Source organism: Heloderma suspectum, chromosome 2 (assembly GCF_057233095.1).
Source record: "Heloderma suspectum isolate Gila_16-S chromosome 2, 16-S_ref, whole genome shotgun sequence".
Taxonomy (NCBI): domain Eukaryota; kingdom Metazoa; phylum Chordata; class Lepidosauria; order Squamata; family Helodermatidae; genus Heloderma; species Heloderma suspectum.
Window position 1 is genome coordinate 62,389,044 of NC_139459.1, and position 21,542 is coordinate 62,410,585.

The 21,542-nt window shown below is 41.4% G+C and overlaps 1 protein-coding gene across 12 annotated transcripts in view; it reads right to left on the reverse strand.

Moving 5' to 3' along the window:
* The window catches only part of MCTP1 (multiple C2 and transmembrane domain containing 1), a 273,863-nt gene that overhangs the window by 182,784 nt on the left and 69,537 nt on the right, over positions 1-21,542 (reverse strand). For all 12 annotated transcript variants that reach the window (XR_014787670.1, XR_014787671.1, XR_014787672.1 and 9 more), the window contains exons 3-5: positions 11,464-11,606; positions 10,271-10,350; positions 7,162-7,270 (exon numbers count right to left, since the gene is read on the reverse strand). Coding sequence is in view for 9 of the 12 variants with exons in the window: in XM_084833774.1 (XP_084689900.1) it covers positions 7,162-7,270; positions 10,271-10,350; positions 11,464-11,606 (332 nt within the window). In the remaining 3 variants the exon portion in view is untranslated. The remainder of the gene's footprint in view (positions 1-7,161; positions 7,271-10,270; positions 10,351-11,463; positions 11,607-21,542) is intronic.

Genomic DNA, 21,542 nt, shown 5'->3' on the forward strand with positions numbered 1-21,542 from the left:
ATAAAGCATTTAGTTTCAACTTTTCATTTACTAGATTCATAGCATAATCATCTACATATCTACACAGAAGTAAGTTCCACTGTTTTCAATGGGGTATACTCCCAAGTAAGTGTGTATAGGTTTGCAGTTTTAATGGTTTAAATGGTATATTCATCACTCCCTATTATACTTCCATTGCTTAATTCTGAAAGAATAGTTTTCTTTCTAGAATTTACACCTGATGTTGTGTAAGAACCAGTCAAGGTAAGAAATGCAGCTTTTGGATCTTGTAGGATTAGTCAACTTGGTGCCTTCCAGGTGTTTTGGACTACAGCTCCTATAATCCTAACAACTGGCCATGCTGGGTGGGAAAGATGGAAGTTGTAGTCCAAAACATCTGGAGGGCACCACATCGCTCACCCCTGTGTGTTCATACTTAGGTGAAAACATACTTCCAATTAAGAATTGTTGGAACTAGTGCTACAGCAACGATACTGTGATGAACAACATTAGAAAATAAATAATACTATTTATTTGCAATATTTCTATATTGCCTTCCCACAAAAGTTACAGAAGTGGTGTAAAACAAAACAAACAATAATAAACACATAAAATAATCAAACTGTATTAAAACATTAGAACCACAAATAGCCATCTAAAAGGCCAAATCATAAAGATGTGCCTTAACTCCTTTTCAAAAAGCCAAGAGCAGGGACCAATCCTAAGTTTGAAGGTAGAGATAACATCTGACACCTAAACACTAATAATATGGGCAGAATCCTAATCAAACTGCACAGCATTGTTTTTTCTTTGCAGGCCAGAATTTACAATAGATATTGCCAAAGTACGTGTCTTAGGCTGAAATCCACATTCACATCTCCAGTGAGGTTCAAATCTCAGTTCTAAAATGATCAAATACTAAACTTCTTATTACTTCAAAACCCAGCTGTCAATCACAAGAAGGTACTCTAACTGTGCATAGCACGTGTCATGTATAATTGTATTTTGTCTTCTAACTGTCTTAAAAAAAATCAATAAAAACTACTAATAAATCTCGCTCTTAATGTCAATACTACCAGGCCAATACTGTCATTCATATTTGACAAGGCAGTATTTTCTAAAGAAACAGCCTAGTCCTATACATATTTTACTCTAAACCAGGGATGGACAACTTGTGGCTCCCCAGATGTTTTGGCCTCCAGTTCTCATGATTTCTCACTATTAGCGATGCTGGATAGGGTTGATGTAGGCCAAAACATCTAGAGGGCCACAAGTTGCCTACCCCTGGTCTCAACTCAAGACAGAACTGCAGTTTAAGCATGACGTAGGTATATCACTAAAGTGGCATTCCTGTGTTGCATTCTCCCCCTGTCCTCTGTAAGGTACAGGATTACTTCTCTATGTTGTGATATCATTATGTATTGTACTATGTAGCATATGTATGCATTTTATTTCAGTATTTAGATACTGCCTTTTTGTCAGGATGGAAACTGAGCCCATAGAGCCACAGAGCAGTTCTGATTCTGAGGAAGAACAGCAATCCGTGGGAGAGGAGCTCGCTCATCTCTCACTAGCACAGCAGCTGGCAGAGATTCCTCCTGCCAGCATTCCTGGGATAGATAGTGACCCTGGCAGTGAGAGAGCGCTGGAGGGGGGCTTGCTGGATGCTCGGCGCAGACGCAGGGAGCGATGACAGATGGAGGGCGCCGAAACGAGGCGCTCCACTCGTTTGGCGCTCAAACCATGGTCGCGTCCCGAGGACCCAAGGGAAAGAGGGAGGATCTCTCCATAGCCCATAAGTTCAGAGTCTTCCCACGGTTCTCCTTCAAATGGGGACCAACTGCCTTACCTGAAGCTTAGGCTACTCTGCTATCTTTCCCCAGTGCTGTTCCTTGCTTAGTCGCTAGTGATTAGTATCTGAAGGAGTCATAAAGTAATAAAGGAATAAAGCCTTGGAAAGAATCCTCGTCGTCTGTGTCCTGAGTTGGCTACTGGAGGGGACTGCAAGAGGCAGCTAGGGCGCTCCTGACACTTTTTACTTCGGAATCTGCAAAGTGGAACATATGAAGCCCCCTTATACAGAATCAGACCACTGGTCCATCTAACTCACTATTGTCGACACCGACTGGCAGTAGCTTGCCCGGGGTTTCAGGCAGGGGTTTTTCCAGCCTTGGAGATGCCAGGGATTGAACCTGGGACCTTCTTCATACAAAGCCTGTGCTCTAATTATTATGCTTGGGAAAAAATATTTTAAAGAATGATTCACTGTTTTGAAGGGGAGGACAGTGGCATCCCAAATGCTTTACAGATTAACAAGTATAAAAACATGCATCTAAACTATATTAAACAAGCTATGGATTTTTTTTTTTTTCCGAGCTCCACTTTGAGTAACTTTCTACAACCAAGAAGGATATCTTTTCTCCTATGCTATGAGAAGAACACCAAGATGCTTCTACTGTAAAACAAACATATGCTCGTCCAGTGTTTATAATGGGCATGTGGGGTGTTGCCATATGCATAAATCCTAATGGTGTTTTAGAGCTGAATTGGAATGTGGGGCTCCATTCCAGCCCCAGAAAGGCAAAGGAAAAGCCAGCCATTTCAAAGATTCAGAAACTGCACACTTGTCTCTAGTTCTGTGTATGCAATCACCCTGACATCCCCTCTGGCTGAGTCTATTGCTTGTCATCTCCTATACTTAAACTGTTATCTCTTGCTTTTCCTCCCTTCCTATCACTTGCTAAAAGTTGAAACATGGCTCAGGTAAGGAGATGTTTGGCCAGAAATGTATCTTGCTTAAACGTTAATGTAAAATTCCACCATCACCACCACCATCGCAGGATCAATCACAAGTCAATCTTCATCTGGATGGCGTCTCTTAAATCCTTTTAACATTCTGATAACAGATCCTATGAGACACTGGGAGTGAAGACAGCCCCTATTGCTTTTATTTTAATTATTAAACCCAGAAACAGGAATATAAGCTGGAGCTACAGGCCAATGAATATTAGGAATCTTTGCTCCAAAAACACCTCATTACATGGTGCAAAACAAATTTTGTAGTACCTCTCCCTTTACCCTCCCTGTTCCATCTCTGAAGGACTTCCTTGTCCCAACACTTTGCTACCAAGCCATGCAGATTCATGGCCAGATATATATTTTACTAACCCCTATCTTCTCCTCCAACTGGTCCATTAGCCAGTTGAAACTCTTTGTTTTCCTCTAATATCTGCCACAATTCTTGTTATATCTTTTGACAAAATCTTTGTTAGCTCCAGAGAGAATATTGGCTGCATTAAGGTACTCACCCCGCAAAGCTTGAAGACTAAGGATAAGCACCCTTAGCTCTGAACTCTGCCAAATTACTGAAGGATTTCCCCCCACCCATTTTTTCCCCTGACTGCAAATCCTGCTCTCAAACCCCTCTCCTAGTTGCACAAATCTTAATCACAGTTTAGGGCTTGGATGTATTGCTATACTATGGTTAACTGAAAACAGAAGTGAAAGCTTCTGATCTCCTCCATGTGACTGGACCAGAGAGGGAAGGGGAGAACACATGAACCTAGGCTCATTCCCATAGTGATAAACCACAGTTTATGTTTGAACACAACCATTTTGTTCTCACCACAGTTAGTTCAAATAAAGCAGGATCTAAAACAGCGGTGGGCCACTTTCCAGCGCTTGGAAGTCTGAACACAATAGCTGTATAACAAAAATCTGTACTAGGCTGCTGAACAAAAGCAGAAAATTTAAATACAGTTAGGGCCAGAAATACTGGAACAAGGATAACTGTTTTGGCAGTTGGCCTCTGTACACCATCACACTGAAGTCGAAAGGAAACACATCCAGATGGGAGCGAAGTCAGGACTTTCAGCTGTAATTCAAGGAGTTTGACAAAAGTGGGGCACCAACCATTCAGGAAGTACAGCCAGTGGCATACACACACACCCATCGTTGGTGGCTCATAAGTAATGGAACGAATGGCTGACAAGCAGCTGCATGGCCAGGTGTGGCCTGTTTCCTGGGTACCCCATGACCAATCAAGCAGATAAAAGGCCTGGAGGTGGTTCTGAGTGTTACATTTGCATTTGGTAGCTGTTCACTGGAACTCCCAACATGAGGTCCAAAGAGGTGTCCATGTGAGTGAAGGAGGCCATCATTAGGCTGAGGAAACAAAATAAACCCATCAGAGAGATAGCAAAAACAGTGGGAGTGGCCAATACAACAGTTTGGAACATCCTGAAAAAGAAGGAAAGCTCAGCAACAGCAAAGACAAAGACTGGCAAGCTCAGCAACAGCAAAAGGCCTGGCAGACCACAGAAGACAACTAAAGTGGATGACTGCAGAATTCTGCTTGTGGTGAAGAGGAACCCTTTCACAACATCTAGCCAGGCCGAGAACTCACTTGCGGAGGTAGGCATGTCATTGTCAACATCTACAGTCAAGAGCCTGATGAAACCAGGAGTAACTTGTACCAGAATGATGGGGAGAGAAAAGTATGGAGAAGGAAAGGAACAGCTCATGATCCAAAGCATACCACATCATCTGTCAAACATGGTGGAAGCAGTGTTATGGCATGGGCATGTATGGCTGCCAATGGAACCGGGTCACTGGTGTTTATTGATGACCTGACTGCTGATAAAAGAAGTAGGATGAATTCTGACGTGTATAGGGCTATACTTTCTGCTCAGATTCGGCCGAATGTTGCAAAACTGATAGGACGTCACTTCATATTGCAGATGGAGAATGACCCAAAACATACAGCAAAAGCTACCCCAGAGTTTCTCCAGGCAAAGAAGTGGGATGTTCTTCAATGGCCAAGTCAGTCACCTGATCTCAACCCAATAGAGCACGCTTTTCACTTACTGAAGACAAGACTGAAGGCAGAAAGACCCACAAACAAGCAGCAGCTGAAGGCAGCTGCAGTAAAGGCCTGGCAAAGCATCTCGAGGGAGGAAACTCAGCATTTGGTCATGTCCATGGGTTCCAGACTTCAGGCAGCCATTGACTGCAAAGGATTTTCACCCAGGTATTAAAGGCGATCCTTAAGTTTGAAATGATGTTGGTTTGGTCCATTACTTATGAGTCCCCAACGATGGGTGTGTGTGTATGCCACTGGCTGTACTCCCTGAATGGTTAAATCCCCACTTTTGTCAGACCCCTTGAATTACAGCTGGAAGTCCTGACTTCGTTCCCATCTGGGTGTGTTTCCTTTCAACTTCAATGTGGTGATGTACAGAGGCCAACAGCCAAAACAGTTATCCTTGTTCCAATATTTCTGGCCCTGACCGTATATATCTTGTGAAATAAAATCAGAACGCAGGATTTAAGTGGGAAACAGGGTTCGAAATGTTGGATAGTTTAGACAGAAGAGAGTTTACCTAAAGACTATTTTCTAAATTATAAAGAAGTTCTGTGACATACCCTATTTTTTATGACTGGCACAAGATTTCCCTCTTTACCTTACGCACGTTTCTTATGTTACTTTTTAATTAATATTTCTTTCGTACTGAAAGTTACTTTAGTTCAACATAGAACAGTATTTAATCATTCCATCATATAACACAACCTAAAAATAACTGCATCAAGATCCCTCCAAATCTCTAGGTCTCAAGCCGCCATGCAACAGCGCTCCAGGCATAGCATTTTATATCCATCACAAAATCACTTGTTGCACCGTAAATGTTGTAATTAAGTACCTATAGTATGCATGACAAAACACTGAAGGTAAATGGGAAGACTCTCCTTTCCCATGTACATTTAAAGCCATTCAAAGTTCGCAGTTTAACATGGGGTTTGTATGCTAGGTGCCATTGGGGTACGTTTGACTACTTGGTATGGCTAGAGGGATTTTAAAGGCCTGTTGCCCTCCAACAAATTATTACCACAGAAAACCTAGAATCATTTTGTTTTAGTGTGGAGGAGAGGGTACTAAACATCTCATGAAGATTCTTCTGTGTTGGATCTTCCCTATTTCAATACACTGCAACAACAAAAAAGGAGTCTTGTTCGGAGAGTGAGGGTCGCACAAAACTATACCACAGTGTTGTGTGTTCAGTCGTTAAGTCATGTCTGACTCTATGGATCCCGTGGACCATAGCATGCCAGGCCTTCCTGTCCTCCGCTCTCTCCTGGAGTGTGCTCAAGTTCATATTCATTGTATGGGTGATGCTATCTAGCCATCTCATCCTCTGCCGTCCCCTTCTCCTTTTGCCTTCAATCTTTCCCAGCATCAGGGTCTTTTGCAGGGAGTTTTCTCTTTGCATTAGGTGGCCAAAATATTTGAGCTTCAGTATCTGTCCTTCCAATGAGCACTCAGGGCTGATTTCCTTTAGGATGGACTGATTTGACCTCCTTGCAGTCCAGGAGACTCGTAAGAGTCTTTTCCAGCACCACAGTTCGAAAACATCAATTCTTCGGCGCTCAGCCTTCCTTATAGTCCAGCTCTCACAGCCATATGTTGCCACTGGGAAAACCATAGCTACATATCTGCAATTGATTTCAGGGGATAAGAAAGCCAGAAATTCCATAGGGGAATTTTGCTCTCTTTTGAAATTCTATACAGTTTTCAGTAAAACTGAACTCTTTATAAAATCACCTTTAATTTGTTGCAAGAGTTAGGGAGACACACAGACTATTTGTCAAATTTGATTCTTGGGTCAAATTTGCACACTGAGCGCAAAATCACTCCTCTCTGCAAATATGACCATTTGCATGGGAATATAATCCTTGATATTGTTGGGTTCTTGTTGACAAGTACATGCAATGTGCTCTACACTGAGCAAGTTGACTGACTTGTTTCACTACTGTGAAACTTTCACTGTAATATAACAGAAATTTTGCAGTTTGACTGCCACAGCACTAGATCCAAAATTCTTTGCCTGAAATAAATTATGTTATATAAATCCAATGTGTATTTCTGTTCTATCAAAATCCTGTCTATACTGCTATCATTATGGAAGGGGCTGGCCCAAAATAGGGCATTAGCAATCAAATGCATCAGAAGTACCAGTCAGTACCTGTAATATTTACTGGAAAAGACTTTGTAAAAGTTCATAAGAAAATGTTCCCCCTTTTAATTATATTATCTGGTGATAGAAAACTTGTGAGATTTACATGCATCTAATTAGAAAGGGGGAAAAAAGCTACACTTACTTGCTGACATGCTTAACACACACTTACCACTTCCCTCTGTTGTTCTTTTGGTGTCAGCAACACCGACAATAATATAGTTCCGAGATCTTGGTCAGGGTAATGTGGATCCTTCAGACTCAATGTAACATCGATTGGCCTAGGAAACCAAATCGTACACAAACACATCTGTTGCATAAACACTAAAATGAATGCTTCTGAAGTGTCAGGTTCTGCAGATTGCCTATAACAGTCCACAGAGTTGAAGAAGAGGTGAGTATGTTCTTGCCTACTGTCTCCTTCTGCCAGTGCACTATCAGCTAAGGATGAAAAGGCAAGGATTTTGACAAAGATATAGCAACACACCTTAGAGATTCCACAGGCTCCTCCAAGACCCTAAGATGACAAGTACACACTCTTTGATCTACGCAGTGGGCACCAGGTTGGGGAAGGCTGCTCTATAGAGCATCTTCCTCATAATCAAAACTTTCCTCAAGTTGCCTAACTAGTCAGCAGAAGAAGGATCATAACCATTCGTTGTTTCCACACTGGCCATTTAATCTTTAATTCTACCATCCTTCACTCACTCCGTTATTACAGAAATCCAGACCCAGAAAAACTGGAATGCAGTGGGTAGCAACTGAGTTGTTCCCTTGATTTCAGGCCTAAATTTGGATGCTTTTTTCTAATTTGAACAAAGCTGAAGCACTAAAATTCCACTTGTGGACTAGTAAAGCACTGCTGATGAAACTGGTGAAAAGCATGGTCTATGAGGTTTTGGCAATGTGCTTGGTTATGCCCTTCCTGAATGTACTGCCAATGGGTAGTACATTCTTTCTTTCCCCATTACTTTGAAACAACTAGCTTTAGTTGCTGTTCTAAACACACACACACACACACACACTAAAATAAAAGAGAGGAAAACAGAAGTCCCGTGCAGTATACAGTACTTGATCTCCAGCCTATCATGGTTCAAGAGGAGAGAGGGCTGCCCTAGATCCCTCCATCTGTTTGGTGGAGGCACAAGTGGGTGCCTCTTGGACAACTGTTGACTCTACTAGCAAGTGTTGCTTCACCCTAGGATCAGAGCACCTGCAAAATCCTGCCCCCATTTTTGCCTCTGCTCCTCTGGGGAAAGGGAGCAAGAACAAGGGCTAATGGCCTTTTCTCAGACCACAAACATTTCCTCTCACTGGTTGCTTGTCCCCTTGATTATTGGGTCACCATAATCACTGTCCCCTCAAGGCAGCTGGAATCCTAAACACATTTTCCCGGGAGTAAGTCCCATTGCAATAAATGGCGTTTACTTTTCGGTATACGTTCTTACAATCTCACTGCAGGGCTGCAAACCTCCGTCAGTAATACCACTCACTTTTGCCTCTGCCACAGGGACAAGTATCAAAGAATGTTAACAGGGATACAGCATTATATTAAGTGCAGCGTGGAGCTATAATTGGACTTCCAGCTGACTGAGAAAGAGCAACGATTCAGCAGTGGTAAAGGGCCATAGCAATCATTGCCTTCCCATACCTGATGAATAGACCTGAATGACGCTGGCAGAAGGGGGGAATCAGATGGAAGAGATTTTCCAGTAAACAAAGAGGATCCAGAGAATGACTGACAAGAATTGGGGTTGGTGGGAGGTAAAAAAAAAGATGATGTTTGCCTCGGTTAAAATCAGTTACTAGTTTTCCTGAAATCTTTTATATTCAGGTGTAGTCCTAGGCAGGTCCTTGGAAGAACCCAGGAAATTATTTTCTACCTTTACTAGGCAGTCCAGTCTAGACTAACTCTGCATTGGATCCAATGCTCGCCATGAACCAGCAAGACAGAAACGGCTGCAGAATTATTTCCCCTCTCCCTTGTGCCCTCAAATCTACTTTGGAGGGTTGGGGGACCCCCCCAGAGCAGATTTAGGGGTTGTGCAGCAGGGAGGAGAGCAAGGAGAAGTCCCATTGTGTGAAGTTTCAGATTCTCATGGTTCGAGATTTGTTTTATTGACTAATCCAAGATGCATCCTCTTATCCCATATAACTGTTATTTCTTAATGAAACATTTCTTTTGTTTAGTATAAACTGAGCTTGAAGCGTTAGTAGTTAATGCAGGAATCCCCAACCTGGTGTGCATCTGCAGGGGCTTCCCATGGCACCCCCGAAGCTCTCCTCTTCTTGCCCACTTCAAAAAATAGTGTTAAGAAAAGCCTTGGAAAATGTCAGGATAGTCTTCTTTCTCTCCCTTTCTAACCTCTAGCCTTGTTCATTCGCCCTCCTCTAGCTCTTTACATTGCTATTTCCCCCTCCCTCCCAGCCTCTAGCCTTGCTATTTCCACTCCACCTCCTTAGCTCGCTATTTCTCCCCCTCCTAGCCTATGGCCTTGCTCTTTCTCTACCCTTTTGCCTTGCTCTTTCCCCCTCCCTCCCAGACTCTAGCTCTGCTACTTCTCTCCCCACGTTATATCTTGCTGTTTCTCCCTACCTGCCAGCCTCTAGTCTTGCTCTTTTCTCCCTTCTACCCCTTTGCCTTGCTATTTTCCCCTTCCTCCCAGCCTCTAGCCTCACTATTTCTCTCCCCTCCCCACCTGTTTAGCTCACTTTTGACTAGCCAGGCCCCCATGGCAGCCATTTTGTGTCTAGCCACATCCTCTGTGGGAGCCATTTTGTGGTGGTGCCCACAGCAGTTCCTCAAATTCCCAAATATGCCCATGGGTCCAGAAAGGTTGGAGACCCCTGAGTTAGGTGAGGTGAGCTGTTAAATTTACAGGATGTCCCACTATTTATGGGGATGCTATTCCAATTCTTCTCATACAACCTGAAGGATCTAGGATTGGGTCAAGCACTACTGAGTTTCTTCAAGGAATAAAGGCACAAACTGGGCAATATCTTTGGAGCTGGTTTGCATCTCAATGTAGCTTGATCAAAGTTCCAACATCTAGAGGAAGGTAAGTGGAAGATTGCTCATCTCCTTTCATATGATCCTCCCAACACACTCAGTGACACTAACCCTACAGCAGCCCATGGGTTCTGGGTGGTTTGTTACCCACAGCACAACACAACAAGCTGCACTGCTGAAGGTAATTATTCCAATTCCTGGCATGCACGCTGTGTGTGTGTGGATAAGCCAGCATTGCTTATTCCCCCTCTGTGATCATGCAAACAAATACCTATTTTGCTCTAGTGAATTGAGGTCCAAAAAAGCAGATCCCATGAAGTCATCTTGAAGCCCAAAGTCATAATCAAAGACCTAAGATGGATAAAAGAAACAGTATCTCTTACTTTGAAGGTTCCCATTAACAACAATAGATTTGAGAAGATTAGCAAAACAAAGTTTATACAACATATGACTTCAGGCTATACAAGGAGACTTTTTGATGGGGCATCAAATTACAAATCAGTGATACCTACAAAACTGTATGCTGCATTTTTTAAAAAATGGGGTTTAAATTTTTATTTTGCTTTTTTCTTTCCTGGCTGGATAGCATCACTTTTGAAACACTGACCTAAATGACCCGGTTTCATAAAATGACCCAGTTAGCACCTATCGACTAACTATGGGTTAAACAACCTATAGTTAATTGGGGCCATGCAGGAACAAGCGAGTGCACTGCCTCCTGCCCACTCGCCACTTCCACTTTGCATCTGCTTTCGTAAACAACTCAGGAAATGAAGGTTTGTTGTTGGGTTAAAACTCCGTGTTTCTTCCTCAACATCCCAGAGTTCTGGGTTCGCACATCATGGCAAACATCCCACGAATGGGGCTTTCCTGGGTTGTTTACGAAGCAGCAAGCACATGGGAGGCAGTGCTCCCACTTGCTCTGGTGTGGCCTTAACTAACTATGGGTTGTTTAACTCACAGTTAGTCGTCACTTGCAAACTGGGTCAATATATCAAATATTTGTACTTTGAACAATTTTGAGAAGTACTAACAAGAAAAGACAAGGCATAAAGTTATAAATTTTGAAAGCATGTTTATACCATGTTCTTTAATTGGAATTTCTATGACAGCAACATTAATTTGCATAATATTAGAATGATAAACTGCAACACTGAGTGAAGTCATGTAGTATCACCCTCAGCTATGGGCCAAAACAGACATTACTTTTAATCTGTATCTAGCAGCTCTGGCTTTTCACCATTTTTAGTACGTGCAGGGAAACTGATCTTGATCAAGACTCTAACATGGGCAGTAGGGGGTGGATGGGTTAACCCTTTCCCTCATATGCTATGAGCCATACCTGGATTTGGGCTGTTGCACTTTCTCTATAGTAAATGAAAAAAAAAGATGCAGCTGCTAGGTATGGATTTAAAGTTATATCTGTTTTGGCCTTATTTTTAAATTGAATTGCATGTGGCTCACCTTTATATACAGTTGTTCCCTTAAGTTTTCAATAATGATGGAAGTCTTTTCTTCCCATACAGGATTAAGATTCTTATGGATCGTTTTGCTTCTGAAGATTTCTTTTCCACCAATTTTAAACTTGACATATGGATCACTTGTCCCTGAAACAAAAATTAAGATCAAGTATGACATCTAAATGCTTCTTGGAAAACTTTTTTTTTTTAAACCAGGGTGACTGATATACACTTTTTAGAGGACTAGAGAGTTCAGTATTTTAAAAAGCTTAAAGTAAAAAGTAGATGTACGAAGTGTCGGAGTTGAGAGCAAAGCAGAAACTGATGTCACAGATAAGAGAAACAAGATTGCAAAGAACATATTTACAAATATGCTGAATCCCCTGAGGAAAAGCAAAATACACCCCAAAGATTTAAATGTATCTCCATATATTCATGCTAAGTATGATATCCTCTTACAACTTATTGTCTTTATGAATCTGCTTTATATATACTTTCGTCTCGTGAATAGATCCTTTGAAACTTACTTGTTTGGGTAATACATAATAAATAGGCAGCAAGTATAATTTAATTTTATAATTTTATTTGTTTCTAATTTATCTTTGAATTGTTTTATGTATTCATTTTGATTGTTGTGTTTTACATGGTACAATTTCTATGTACAATGGGTGTTGTGGAATTATGTGTCTGATATGAGAGAAAAATAAAAAAAAAATTAGATTGTTTTAGAAAAAAATGAAAATGTTTTCTTTAAAGTTAGCAAATTAAAAAACTATTTTAAAAAGTTATCCCCAGTTTTAACATATTTCTCCCAAATAATAAAATTTGCATTTAATGCTTTAAACAAAAAATATGTAGTTCTCAGGACAGTAAAAAGTACTCTGCAGTATTCTGTGCCAGAAAATAACTTGTCACCAAAATTAAACAGATAACTGACAGTTAGTGCATTTTGCATAACATATTCACATGTGCACTGTTGTACAGAGAGCTTAGATACAGCATTACAAATTTAAGCTCATTCTATGAAGGCATTTCAGAGAAATTTGTGATATTTCATCAGGCCACAAGATGGCGATATATACTGCCATTTCAGTTTATTAGATTAGATTTGGTCCTTTGAGTAAAAGTGAGTTCATATCAGCACAATCATTAACAGGTTATCTATTTATATAGCACGCTCAAGTGCTGTTTAATAATTTGTTTTTTTGCAAGATACATAGGAAATCTCATTCCACATATTTTTTCCACAATTTAATATTTTTTTCCACAATTAAACTAATATAAACACCGCACTACAAAAACACATGGAATCATTTCAGCAAATTCTGATCAGCCAATGCAAAAATTTCAAAGTAACATGTATGTGTTGTATTTCATTTAATGTTGGAATCATGGTAAAATAGTGTTTTCCAAATATACAATACATGCAAATTACCCAATGTTTTATTGGGTTAGTGAGAAAAAATTGTCTTCTATTTATGGTATGGCCAACTTTCAGAAAAAGTATCTCGAGACACTTAAAAATATTTAATTGGTTGACCTCTGTGGTGTCAATGCTAATCTTAGAATTAAAAAATACTAATTAGAATATCTAATCCTGAAACAAGTGTGTGTGTGTGTGTGTGCAGACGCACACACATGCACATTAGTATAGTATGGGAAGTAGAATAGTGTTACCAAAGCAAACTGATGTCATTCAGGCTGCATTAATATATGCCAATAAAATGTCTTCACGGGAATCAGTAATCTAACCCCAAGCAAAACTACATGGCAAAAATAGATGGCTTTCATTGTCTGTCTACCCGTGGAAAGTATATAGTATACGTTAAATTACATGAAACCCTCCTCCATTTATTTCTGTTCTAACTCAAAGTGTACATAAGCTGACACAATGATCTCAGTAAGCTAACTGGGTAGAAGTGGATGCTCCACCCCGCTATCACCCAGGGGGGAAAAAAAGCTCTAATAATTCAAACAGCTTTCTAACACTCTGTTTTTAATTAGTATGAGTCTTTTGTAGTCTGCGGACCAATGCTTCACTAATTATAACAGCAACAACCATTCTGGGCACATGGCGGCAGTATCTTCCCATTAGAACTGGCAGCTCAATTACAAGGACAATCTTGCAGTTTAACTACAAGATTAACAATCTTGCAGTTTAATGACAAGATAACAAGTTCTTAATATAATCATGCATTAAAACAAGACAGCCAATATTAGACCTGCTGCTTTGTATAGCAGTTACTGCATGGCCATGCCAGTCTTTGCTAGTCCATTTATCCTAGCAGCAATAGGTTTGGGTGCAAAGACCATATCTGAATTGTGGATGTCAAGCCTGCCAAAATGCAAACACCCTTCTGTCTGAAAATACCTTTTGTAATGCCTACCAAACGATGATCTCTAGTATCCATTGAACATATCTGCTGGCAAATATTATGGAAGAGGAGCTGGAATGCTTTGCAGTATGGAATGTTTATATATGTACTCCCTTTACCTGTGACCAGTGGTGTAGTGGAGCCAGGGCATACAGGGATGCGGCCCCAGCATTTATTATTTTTTTTTTTTAGCAGGGACATTGACCTCATCTCCCCGCCCCCACCGCTCACCCTGTTCCCTCTGAACTTAAGCTGCAATCCTCACAGTAGCTGAGGGAAACTGGATTTTCCTAGCAACAATATATTGTTTTCTGTTGTAATGCATGCAATTCTGTTTTGGGTGGCTTTGTCTTGAATGAGCAGTTAAGCTTTACAAAAGGCCTTCTCCTGGTGGACATGAAAATTGACAGAACTGGGCTTTTCTCTCTCTCTCTCAAATGGATCAACGCATCTGCCTGCATTTTCTGGACTCTCCTTCGGGGCGTACCTATGGGGACTGTCATGATGAGCATCTGCACTTCAAAAATTACCACTACACCACTGCCTTTGACATGCATCACATTTCAATTGGGACTAAGAGTCATGGTAGTACTTCATTGGTGTTCTGGCAAAACAGACATTCCACAGTTATCACAATCTTATATGAAACAGGGAAAAATAATGAGAAGCGTTTAAACATTCTGATCAAGAACTCTCGTAACAAGGGTTGCTTAAGCAGCACGAATCTTCTTCTCCCTGGGTCTTCTATAAAAGGTATATTCTCTCTCTTGTTGCATAGCAGCTGAGCTTGTTCTTTGCACACATAGGAATTAAAATACTCTGTCATCTTAGGTGCCAGCCCCCAACAAAAACAAAAAGGTTCTCCTTTTTTGGAGAACATTACAGTTATTTTGAGAAACTATTTAGACTATATTGTTCCTGTAAAGGCAAGTATGATTGCATATAGTTTGCATAGTCCAGCGTAAAGAACCATAAACAAAAATAAATTATGTTCTTTGCTTATCTAAATATTACGGACACATACCGAAGTTTTTCTTCTCAAATGGTTTGGAACCTTTTTCTATTTTCTAGCCTACATTTACTCATGGCCCTTCTTTTCCTGGGTTTCTCTCTCTGTTATTGCACAGTAGCTGAGCTTCTTCCCACACATAGGAAGTTGGTCTTCAACTCAAGTTCCTAAGAAGAACTATACTCTATGAGCTCCTGATGGGAGACTTGTAAGTGCTTCTGTGTTAGATACAGTTCCTTCATCTTATTTCTGTACTGTTGTAGTTCTCAGATTTCACACCCCTTTTAATGTATGCAGCAGTCTATGACTCTCAGAGCTATCATTTCAAGTTGTCAGGCTGTTAAATAGTAATCAGTGAGCAAAATTCAGGCCTCTTCAGTATTATATAGCTTGACTTCCACTGTCAATTCGTTCACAAGATTAGAAATGGAAACAGCAGATTCCATTTGACAGAAATTGATGGATCCCCAGGTACTAGTTTGTACTTTAATCCTAAAGAATCACACAGCAAACTACTACTTGCAAGATAGTAATTTTGCTGGAATAACATCAGCTAGGATAGTCATAAAGCAACTTCAAAGGCACACCATAATAAAACATGGCAGGACTGCTGACTCTATAATAGCATAAAAGGCACTGTAGGCTTCAAGGAGGTAGGAAGAAGTCAAAACAATGGTAGAATTCATTTACCATGGGAAACCACTGATACATCCCTATTATCAACTATTTACATGTGTGCCCACTCTCCCAACAAACTATTTGCTCCTCCCGCCTCCATCTTGGCTCATTGCCTCTGTTCAATATGCTCATTTGTGTTCTGGGGCAGCTAATGACTCTGAAGAACAAAAGAGTGGGCTGACTATAAAAGTGTGTTTTCCTCCTTCTTATCTGGCTTGTACCTGGCCAAGCAGCAGTTTTTTTTTTTTATTTATTTATTTAATTTTAACATTGCCCAATAGCCAACGCTCTCTGGGCAGTTCACAACAATTAAAACCATAGAATACATGATAAAATACAACATAAACATTTCAAAGTTTAAAATTACAATAAAAAATAAAAAACTCAAATAAAACCTGTTAGGAGTGCACAGATTTAAAATACAGTAACAGATTTAAAACAGAAACTGAAAGACTAACGTGCCTGGGAAAATAAGGAGGTCTTCACCTGGCATGGAAAAGAGCACAATGGAGGTGTCAGAAGAACCTCTCTGGGAAGCTCATTCCACAACTGAGGTGTCACAACAGAAAAGGCCCTCCTCTTAGTAGCCACCCACCTCACTTCTTTTGACAGGGAAGAACTGCTGAAGACGATCTTATGGTCCAGACAAGTGTACATGGGAGGAGACAATCCTTCATCTCCTCCCATATCATCTCCTGGCCCCAAGCTGTTTAGGATTTGAATGTTAATACCAGCACTTGGAATTTGGTTAAGAAATGACAGATAGAAAAGTGCTGGCATAATATGATCACATTGGCCAGTCCCCGTTAAGAATCTCGCTGCCCTGTTCTGGACCAGCTGAAATTTCCAGACTGTTTTCAAAGCACCTCCACATATAATGAATTCCAGTAATCCAGATGAGAGATTACCAGAGCATGGATAACTGTAGCTAGGCTATCTCTGTCCAGATAAGGATGTAGTTGGTATATCAGCCTAAGCTGATAAAAGATGCGCTTTGCCACCACCTGTGCCTCTAGTGACAATGCTGGATCCAAGAGCACCCCCAATATACGAAACCTGATCCTTTAGGGAGGGTGCAACCACCACCACCCCCCAAACCGACTAATATTACTGCACCTGTCTGATCCCCACCAACTCATGGAATCCCCGGTGTCTCGTTTCTACCTTTGATGTTCTGCTAAGGTCACTGTCCTGGCTCCCTTCTCCTCACTGTCTGTCCAAGATTTTGCCACCTTCTTCAGTACTAACATTGAAACCATCAGCTCCCTCTTCCTCTTGCACTTTTCCCAGTTTCCTCTCCTACTACCCTTTCCTCCCACCCCTTATTGCCTGTTGAGTTTATTATGCTGATATAGCCTCATGTAACGCCTCCATATGATTCCTTGATTCTATCTCTTCCACCTTTCTGGTTGCCATCTCTGCCACCATCATCCCTGTTTTCATCCACATAATCAACCTCCCCCCACCCAGCATCAGATCCTTCCCTACTGCATTCCAACAACCCACTATATCCCCTATTTTCAAACAACAACCCCTCTCCATCTATTGCCTCATCTCCCTTCTTGTCAGGCCTGAGCCTTCCTGGGGACATCAGTCTGCAAGTGAATATGCTTTATTATGCTAAGCAATCAGTCCATCAGCAATTCAGGTTACAGACTTGGTCTCTTCTAACAACCCAATGCGAAGATCCTCGATTAAGCTGACACAACTCTAATAGCTTATCTCAAGACCCCTTTTAAGGATGCACTATAGTAGGAGAGACAGTTCTGGCAATTCTAACACTAGTCTACAGCATAGACTCTGAAAGGCTTTCTCAGTCCTGCCCTCAGGGAGAGTCTTCCCCTAGCCTAGACACCTCCTGTAATGGGCTAACCTGGTAGAACGCCTTACTTCCTTGCACTGTTCCTCCCTCTTGATTTAACATCTGACCTGTGCATCCACCACACTCACCTCCTCCTCCTCTGAGAGTTGCTGAGTTCTCACAGAAGGAGAAGTTATGGTTGGGCTTTGATCCAACTGGTTAGATTGCCATTGGGAAGATTCTTCCCTGTTTCTGTCTCCTTGACCCCCTTGAAGCTCAGGTTCCTCCCTCTTGTCCTCTGACTCTGAATCCACTTCCAGAGTCTCTGTAGGGAGTCTGGGCCCAATCCTGACACTAACCCAGTCCCAGTTAGTAACGTCACAGCCCTGTTTTGGATCAAGCAACGTTTCTGGACTGACTGTTGTTAAAGATAGCCCCACGTACAACACATTGCAGTAGGCTAAACAGGAAGTTACTGGACCATGAGTAACTGTGGCCAAACTAACTCCCATCCTGATATGGTCACGCACTCCCCCATCTCTCTCTCCCACCACACACACTATCCCTGGATGCCTTCATCCAGGTACAGCAGCTGGATGAGGGCAGAGGACACTAATCTCTTCCTCCCCATCGCTGAACTGTTCCACTCTCCCTCCAAGTGCCTTTCTGATATCTCTGCTTAGAAGCTTCATTGTTTCAAACTCAGTATGTCCAAGATGGAACCTCTCACCTTTACTCCCAAGCCCTGCTCTCCCCATATGCTTTCTATATCTATTGACAATGTTACCATCCAGCCTGTTGGACATTCACGTAGCCTTGGCTTTATCCTTGATTACTCTCTCCCCTTCCCCACCCACCATATTCAGTCTATGGCCAAGTTGTGTCACTTCTCTATTTACAACATTGCAAATACGTGGCCTTTCCTCTCTGTCCCCACCTTTGATGCATGCCCCTGTCATCTCTTGCCTAGACTACAGCAATCTTCTCCCCTTTGGTCTTATCTCTATCTCACCTTGGTTCCCTCATATCTGCTTTCAAAATCATTCACCTTTCTCATTGCTCTGATTACATGATACCCCCCTCCTTCAAATCCCTACACTGTCTTCCTTTCCACTCACAGATCCAACACAAGCTCTTTGCCCTTAACTTCAAAGCCCTCCATGGCTTCTTTGCTCCTCCAGCACCAACATCCTCCACCACCTAGAGGTCTTCTGCTCCCTCAAAAGACTCAGCCTATTCTCCCTTGCTGCCCTGTATGGTTGGAACTGCCTCCAAGAACATCTGTGTGATGCCACCTCTCTTATTTCCTCACTTTTCCCATGAAGCCTTTGCCACAACCCCCTAGTTCCCATGACCTACTGTAGGGGTGGACAATCTGTGGCCCATGACACCCCTGGTACCACCCCCAAATTAACTGGGGGTTTTTTAAATCTGAAAAGGGGTGTCTGTAATGGCTACGGAGTGTCCAAATGGCCAAATTTAGTTTCTCTGAAAGCTAAATTTGGCTCTCTTGGTGCTCCATAGCCACTACAGAGCGCCAAATGGGTTACATTTCACTTGCAAACAAGCAAAATGGAACCACTGTAATGCTCTGTAGTACTAGAGAGAGGTTTGCCACTGAATTTCAATTTTAGCCCTTTGGGGGGGCGGCACCCCATGAATGCGGCCTGCGGTGAGGTTTGGGGAGGGCAAAATGGCTCCCAGACCTCCAGAAGTTGCCCATCCATGGCCTACTATAACTGAACCTGTAACTATGCCTAAGCATGTGCAACTGAAAGAACCATATTTTATTTCTTTGTTTAAAAACATTTATACCTTGCCTTTTTTCCAAAAAGCTCAGGGCAGCTAACAAGATAAAACAATAAACAAATATATTATGTAATATATTTATATTACAATATATAAAACACTCAAACAGCAGCAGAAAACAAAATACAACTGTGTGATCATTTAAAAACTGTAGACAGTTTAAAAACCAAATCTAGTAAGGCAGGAATTCATAGTCCAAATGCCTTCCCTAAAAATTAGAGTTTTATTCCAACTTGAGGAAGGCTGTCAGAGAGGAGGCAAGATGAGTTTCCCTGTCTTCGGAAGGGAATTCTAAAGCCTAGGTACAGCCACCAAAAAGGCTCTCTCCCTTGTCCCAAGTGTATTTCTTAGGATATTGGGACACACAGGAGGGCCTCGAAATAGTATTTCAGTAGGTAGGCAGGCTCATACAGGAGAAGTTGTTCAAATATCCCTGTCCATTCAGGGCTTTAAAGGTCATCAGCAGGACTTTGAACAGTACCTGGAAACAAATAGGAAGCCAGTGTAGCTGTTTCAACAAGGGAGTTATATGCTCCCTATATATGGCCCCTGTTAACAGCCTGACCACTGCATTCTAAACCACTTGTAGCTTCCATGTATTCTTCAAAGGCAGCTCTATGTTCAGCACATTGCAGTAATGCAGACATGATATGACTAGGCTTATCACCATGGCCGGATGTGCATACTGCTTCTCTGTTTACATGAGAACAAGTCCCTGCCTCCACTTGCCACCTCTTCCTCTGTTTACCGTGTTCAATTTTAGATTGTAAGCTCCTTGAGGCAGAGACCTGCCCATGTGTACTCTGTAAAGTGCCATGCAAACAGGTGATGCTAAATAAATAAAATGTACCCAACATAATTTTCACTTGGATACCATCAATAAGCAGGACATGGGAAGGCCTAGCCTCATCATTGTAAACTTGGCTGATAGGCCACAGGATTGATTCTGGCTTCTGTCATAGTTGTAATTCTCACAGAAAAATCACTGCTCTACAAAACAGTGAGTTACTTTTACTTTATTTTAGGATGTACTCAGATTCACTTCTTTGTTCAAGCATCACAACAATTACACAGAATAAATGTGCTTTATTTTACAGTTGGGCAGGTCCTGTTCTATAATATACATTAAGTACTATCCCTTCAGAATTCAAATAATGCTTTCCATTTCCATTCAGCAGTGAGACTATTTGACATACTTATTTTCTGAAATATAGATAAATGTGATTTAGAATGTGTTAAGCTTATTACAATGACTAGACTATCACACTGACTTATTTCTCATTATATTCCCAAGGCATCATCTCTGAAGCAAATGAAACCCAGAGCACCAGGACAATCTAAACACCATCTAAAAATGAGATTTACGGTTTTTGTCCAAGATGCCCTTTACATAAAACTTGATATATTCACAACTAATGTTTGCGCAAGCCTATGACATCTACAAATCCAAAGGCTACAAAGATCAGATGAATAGCATTTCCATCTTGGTAGCAATTCAGAGGGCTACTTTAGGGTAAAGAGAGGCATAAAATAAAATAAAGAAAAATCTCACAGCAGGATCTTCCAGCTTTACAATAGTACTCAGAGGCAAACTACACATTACGCTAATTGTGTAGTATGTAGCTGAGACTTGTCTTTAGTTGTGCAGCCCCAATTCAGATCAGTACCCCTGCATTCCAGGAGGGGAAGATTAAACCTTCCCCCAACCAATGGTTGCTTCCTGAAATTTCTGGTCTCATGGGAATGGGGGTTAATAAAATTTTTAAAGCCTCTATTGATGCCAATGGAGACTTTTTTTCTTTTGTCACGTATAACAGCTAATGAAATACTAATTGAAGCTGCCAGCCTTTTCATCCTCCTTACTCCCTATCATCACTTCCATTTTACGTGCTGAGGTTAAACTTTCTTTAGCCACAGATGGTGGCAAATCCAAGGAATTTTAGCATTCTAGACTTTTAGCTCTGCTGTTTTAAACTTGTTACTGTATTTTAAAATCTCTGCATTGCTGCTAGTACTTTTATACTGTAGTTTTAATACTTTAATATTTTATATTGTTTTTATGCTGTAGTTATAAATAAATACAGCAGTAACAGCAACTAAGAGGCAAAACTGCCAGCTTGAATCACTGTTTGATTCACTGATCTGTTAGTTCAAAACAAAGCTGCCAGGTTACTAACTGGGACTGGCCAATATGATCATGTGATGTCCGTGCTTTGTCAGCTACACTGGCTTCCAGTCCATTTCCGAGCCCAATTCAAAGTGTTGGTGTGGAATTTTAAAACCCGAAACAGCTTGGGACTAGAGTCTCTAAAGGAACGTCTCCTCCTGTATGTACGTGGACAGATTTTTAGATCATCTTCAGAGGCCCTCCTCCTCCAGGTGGCCCTGCAAAGGAAGCTAGGCGGGTGGCT